This window comes from Rhinopithecus bieti, unplaced genomic scaffold (genome assembly GCF_001698545.2).
Source record: "Rhinopithecus bieti isolate Rb0 unplaced genomic scaffold, ASM169854v2 scaffold_72006, whole genome shotgun sequence".
Taxonomy (NCBI): domain Eukaryota; kingdom Metazoa; phylum Chordata; class Mammalia; order Primates; family Cercopithecidae; genus Rhinopithecus; species Rhinopithecus bieti.
Window position 1 is genome coordinate 14,264 of NW_016826583.1, and position 5,926 is coordinate 20,189.

A 5,926-nucleotide genomic window follows, 5' to 3' on the forward strand; every position below is an offset into this window, starting at 1 on the left:
CCCCCCCCCCCCCCCCCAGTAGCAGTTGTAAATCTTGTCAAGTAAATAGTAACAAAATACCAGTACGTATCGCCTCCACATCTGGAAAGCAACATTTCACATTTCCCAGTGAAGAGTGACTGGTTCGCTACTGCCATTTACTAAGAAGGCCAGAATGACATACGGGTTCACAAAACACCCCTTGTTCTAGGCGCTTCCACGGGGTGACGCTCAAGTCTCTGAATAAACGTCCTCTAAACAAAAGTCCTGGGATCTAAAAATGTGGTTCGCTTCTCCACGCCAAGCTTAAACCCTTTTCGAAAACCAGTAGCCCACATTACCCTCCTGATTGCCCTCCACGTTGCGCGTGCCACGGGCAGCCCACGGTCAGGTCACGATTTCGGGGGTGGCTGCTACCTCCCAACCCTCGCCTCCAGAACCAGAGTTCACTACAAGCGAAGGCAAACCGGAATCCCTGCCCGACTCGGCAGCGGCCCGGCAAAGAAAGAGTCCCCTTGAATCCGCGGCCGCAGCGCAGCCTGTCCCTCTCAGGTTGCTCGCTGGCTCACTGGCTTCCCTCCAGGCCGAGGAAGACAACAGTGGCCGAACTGGAGCTTTTCTTGAAAAAGCCTTTAAAAGGCACCTGCCCCTCGACGCTCCACGCGGCCCAGGGATTTCGTGGCAGCGGCCTCGGGTGTTTGGGAAGCCGCCCTGGGGCCGATGGGGACCGATGGACTTACCATGGCGAGAAGTGGAGGCAAGAACACACCACGATGGCGGAGAAAAGAAAAGAGGGAGGAAGCAGGCGGAAGAACGAGCTTAGAAGGCGCTTCTGATGGGCGGAGCTTAGGAGGTGACGCTATTCGCCGACCGCCTCTTCCTAGTGTCTTCTGTGCCCACCGGTGCGCTCCCATGGCGCCGTGGGAAAGAGCGCTGGTTCCTGCCAAATGCAATTCGCTTTGCTTCGCTTCCCTAAGTGCGTTCCCCGAGGGGCCCGGCAGTGTGCTAGGGGCACCCTGCTTCGCAAGTGAGGCAGACAGCCCGTGATAAATGCCAAAGTAGAAGCCCTTCCGAAAACCTAAGGAGTCAATTGGGCGGGACTAACCCTAAGGGGAAGCGACCGTCACCTCCGGGCGCCAGGGACTGGGAACGCCGGATTGGAGCTGGGCAGGCGGAGAGCAAGTGCCATTTTCTCGGAGGGCTACGAGTTATTCCGGCCTGGCTGGAAGGTGTGGGAAAGGACAGTCGTCTCGGAGGAAGCAGGAGAAGTTAGAGGGGGTTGGACCACGTGGACGCTTTTGTAAGCCTAGGCACTTGGGGTTTTCGACTAGGCGAAAGGTTGCCAATCAAAGTTTTCAACTCAGAAAGTTAGGGACAGAACCTCTTCCTTGGCTGCTAAGAAGTCCAGCCTGACATTGTATCCCGTCTTTGGCAAGCTGTACAATAATGAATGACATGCATTTGGGATGCTAGTGTTCCCCGTTTTAAGCCTTTTCCCCGTTTAAAAGCAAAACCTTTCATTTTGATGAATAAATTAAATATAAAAATAAGCCGGGCGTGGTGGCTCACGCTTGTAATCCCAGCACTTTGGGAGACCTAGGCGGGCGGATTACTTGAAGTCAGGAGTTGGAGACCAGCCTGGCCAACATGGTGAAACCCTGTCTCTACTAAAAATACAAAAAAATTAACCAGGCGTGGTGGTCGGTGCCTGTAATCTCAGCTACTCGGGAGGCTGAGACAGGAGAATCGCTTGAACCCGGGAGGCGGAGGTTGCAGTGAGCCGAGCGCCACTGCACTCCAGCCTGGGCTACAGAGCAAAACTCCATCTCAAAAGGAAAAGTAAATAAATAAAAGCAAAACCTCCACGTATATTTGCAGTCACCTCAAGCATTTTTGCACCAATGGATCACAGAAAGGGTTTTTAACCTGGAGTCCACAAGAGTCCATGTATAGAATTCAGAGGATCCCATGAACTTGAATGGGAAAATACAACTTTATTTCCACCAAATTTAATGAAATTTAATGCTTTCTTTATTTACGAATGTAGGCAACAGACCACAGTGGCATTAGCAGTACTTGTGACTTGGTCACTAATAGAAATCATAGATGGCTTCATATTACATTACAGTTGATGCAGATGTCTCCAGACATTTACACACTCACTTCCTTTAAATTACTTATTAAGTTCACAAATAGAACTATGTTAAGAAGCCCATATATTACTATAGCACACATTTTTTTCTTTCTTTCTTTTCTTTTTTTGTTTTCAAGGATGAGTCTCCTTTTATTGCCCAGGCTGGAGTGCAATGGCACAATCTTGGCTCACTGCAACCTCCGCCTCCTGGGTTCAAGTGATTCTCCTGCCTCAGCCTTCTGAGTGGCTGGGATTATGGGCACGCCCTACCACGCCCAGCTAATTTTTGCATTTTTAGTAGAGACTGAGTTTCGCCATGTTGGCTAAGCCGGTCTTGAACTACTGACCTCAAGTGATCCGCCCGCCTCGGCCTCCCAAAGTGCTGGGATTACTGGAGTGAGCTACCGTGCCCGGCCTAAATTCACATTCTGAGGCCCTGGGGATTAGGGCTTCAACACATGAATTTTGGGGGAACATAATTTAGCTCATGAAACTACCTGTCACCTTCTAAGGCCGAATTCAAATGCTGTCTCTTCCCCTTAGCTGGAAATCACCACCCCTTCAACATTGTTCTAATAGTTTATTTGTATCTTTCTTGTGGCTCCTAGCACTATCTGTTCTGTTGCGATACAAAAGGATGACAGTAACAGTGAATGTTGCTTATGGGGCTTGATAGTTACTATGTGCCTGCATGTATTAATTCAAGTCTCACTATGAGCTTACCATGTCTTACCACTGACCCTTTGAATCCTCACCAGAACACTACAAGGTAAGTATGGTTATTTATCCTCATTTTACAGAAGAGGGAACTGCAGCAGGGACAGATTAAGTTGTATGCCCAAGGTCACACAACTACTATGTTGCACAGCCAGTACTCAGACTCAGGTAGTTCAGGCTTCAAAGTCTGTGCTGTCACCACTACCTTCTACTGCCTTTTCAACTCCACAGATTTTGAGAACCTACTCTGTCTGGTTCGGGTCTTCGTGCTGAGGGTACAGGAGCAAACAAATCTGACCAAATATCCCTGCCCTCTTGGAATCTGGTGGCAATGGTATTGTTCTGGATTTTTTTGTGGTGGGAATTACACAAAGCTACACATGTGATAAAATTTGCCAGGTGTGGTGACTTACGTCTGTAATTCCAGCACTTTGGGAGGCTGAGGTGGGTGGATCACCTGAGGTCACGTGTTCAAGACCAGCCTGGCCAACATGGTGAAACCCCGTCTCTACTAAAAATACAAAAAAATTAACCAGGCGTGGTGGTGTGCGCCTGTAATCCCAGCTACTCAGGAGGCTGAGGCAGGAAAATGGCTTGAACCCAGGAGGCAGAGGCTACAGAGAGCCGAGATCGCACCACTACACTCCAGCCTGGGTGACAGAGCGAGACTCTGTCTCAAAACAAAACAAAAACAAACAAAGAAATTTAGCTGGGCATAGTGGTGCGTGCCTGTAGTCTAAGCTACTTGGGAGGCTGAGACAGGGAGAATTACTTGAACCCGGGAGGTGGAGGTTGCAGTGAGCCGAAATTGTGACACTGCACCCCAGCCTGGGTGACAGAGCAGGACTCTCTCTCAAAAAAAAAAAAAAGAATTCTATACAACTCCTTCCTGCCCACCCTGCCCCGATGAGTATATGTGTAACTGGTGAATCTGAGTAAGCTCTGTGGACTGTGCCAATGTGAATTTCCTGGTTGTGATATTGTACTATAGTTATGCAAGATGCAAACACTAGGGAAAACTAGATAAAGGGTACACAGGGCCTCTCAGACCCTTTCTTTGCAACTTCTTGTGAATCTATTGTTATTTCAAAATACAAGCCTAAAAAAAAAAACTCTGCCTTCATTGAGTTTAATTATAGTGGCGAGTTAGACACAAATATATAAATTACATGGCACATCGAAGGAGGTGTCATCAAGAAAAGCAAAGCAGGGGCCAGGTACAGTGGCTAACACCTGTAATCCCAGCATTTTGGGAGGCTGAGGAAGGAGGAAGAGTTGAGGCCAGGAGTTTTAGATCAGCCTGGACAACATAGTGAGACTCTATCTCTACAAAAAATACAAAATTTAGCCACCGGGTGTGGTGGCATGTGCCCGTAGCTCCGGCTACTTGGAAGGTGAGAAGGGAGGATCACTTGAGCCCAGGAGTTCGAGGCTGCAGTGAACCATGATTGTGCCACTGCACTCCAGCCTGGGCAACAGGCCCTGTCTCAAAAAAAAAAAAGTTGGAAAAAAATAATGCAGCAATAAAAAATAATACAAATATAGACAGGTGTGGCAGCATGCACCTGTAGTCCTAGCTACTTGGGAGGCTGTGGCAGGAGGATTGCTCGATCCCAGGAGTTCAAGTCAAGCCTGGGCAATGTAGTGAGACCCTATCTCTAAAAATAAATACAAATGAAAAACAGTACAGTATAACAATTATTTACATAGCATTTACACTACATTAGGTATTATAAGTAAACAAGAGATGATTTAAAGTATACAGGAGGATGTGTGTAGGTTATATGCAAATATTACATCATTTTATATAAAGGTCTTGGACATCAGTGGATTTTGGTGTTAAAGGGATCCTGGAACCAATCCTTCATGTATACTGAGAGACGATTATATTTACAAAGGTGTAGATGCTGAACAGGTATCCAGGGCCTCCCAGCGACTAAAAATACAAAAAAATTAACCAGGCGTGGTGGTGTGCGCCTGTAATCCCAGCTACTCAGGAGGCTGAGGCAGGAAAATGGCTGAGATTTATCCTGGGGACCAAAATTTGCAGACTTCTTTTATGTATTTATTTATTTATTTATTTTTGAGATGGAGTCTCATTCTGTCGCCTAGGCTGGAGTGCAATGGTGTTATCTCCACTCACTGCAACCTCCACCTCCTGGGTTCAAGTGATTCTCCTGCCTCAGCCTCCCAAGTGGCTGGGATTACAGGCACATGCTACCACGCCCGGCTAATTTTTGTATTTTTAGTAGAGACGGGTTTCACCATGATGGCCAGGCTGGTCTCAAACTCCTGACCTCAAGTGATCCACCCGTCTCAGCCTCCCAAAGTGCTGGGATTACAGGCGTGAGCCACCGCACCCAGTGTAATTTGCAGACTTCTTTAACAGAATGGCTCTTTGTTTTAAAAGCCATTTTATATAGAAACCCACTCTTGACTCTTCTCTTTCTGTTACACCCTTAATCCAATCTCTTAGCAAATCCTGTAAGCTCTCAAAATGTATCTCAAATTCAGTGCTTCTCATTTCCCCACCGTGGTTCATCTCTCACTTGGATTACTGCAAAATCCTCTAAACTCTTCCCCCTTCGTCTGGCCCTGCCCCTCTACAGTTTCTTCTCAACACAGCGGTCAATGTCCCTGTTAAAACCTAAGCCTGATCATGTCACTGTGTTTTTGTTTTGTTTTGTTTTCTTTGAGACTGAGTCTTGCCCTGTCGTGCAGGCTGGAGTGCAATGGTGTGATCTTGGCTTACTGCAACCTCCACCTCCCGGGTTCAAGCAAGTCTCCTGCCTCAGCCTCCTGAGTAACTGGGATTACAGGCACACGCCACCACACCCGGCTAATTTTTTGTATCTTTTTTTTTTTTTTTTTTTTTTTTTAGTAGAGACGGGATTTCATCATGTTGGCCAGGCTGGTCTCGAATTCCTGACCTTATGATTTCCCTGCCTCAGCCTCCCAAAGTGCTGGGATTACAAGCATGAGCCACTGCGCCCAGCCTCATGTCACTGTATTTAGTGGCTCCTTTTTATTTTTATTTTTTATTTTTTTATTTTATTTATTTATTTTTTGAGATGGAGTCTCGCTCTGTCGCTCAGG

At 47.2% G+C, this 5,926-nt stretch overlaps 1 protein-coding gene across 1 annotated transcript in view; it reads right to left on the reverse strand.

Annotated features, from left to right (window-relative positions):
• LOC108523015 (uncharacterized) overlaps nt 1-1,006 on the reverse strand; it is a 5,766-nt gene extending 4,760 nt beyond the window's left edge. The window contains exon 1 of the mRNA XM_017863472.1: nt 720-1,006. Coding sequence (XP_017718961.1) covers nt 720-893 — 174 coding nt within the window. The 5' untranslated portion in view covers nt 894-1,006. The remainder of the gene's footprint in view (nt 1-719) is intronic.
• Nucleotides 1,007-5,926: the final 4,920 nt, after the last annotated feature.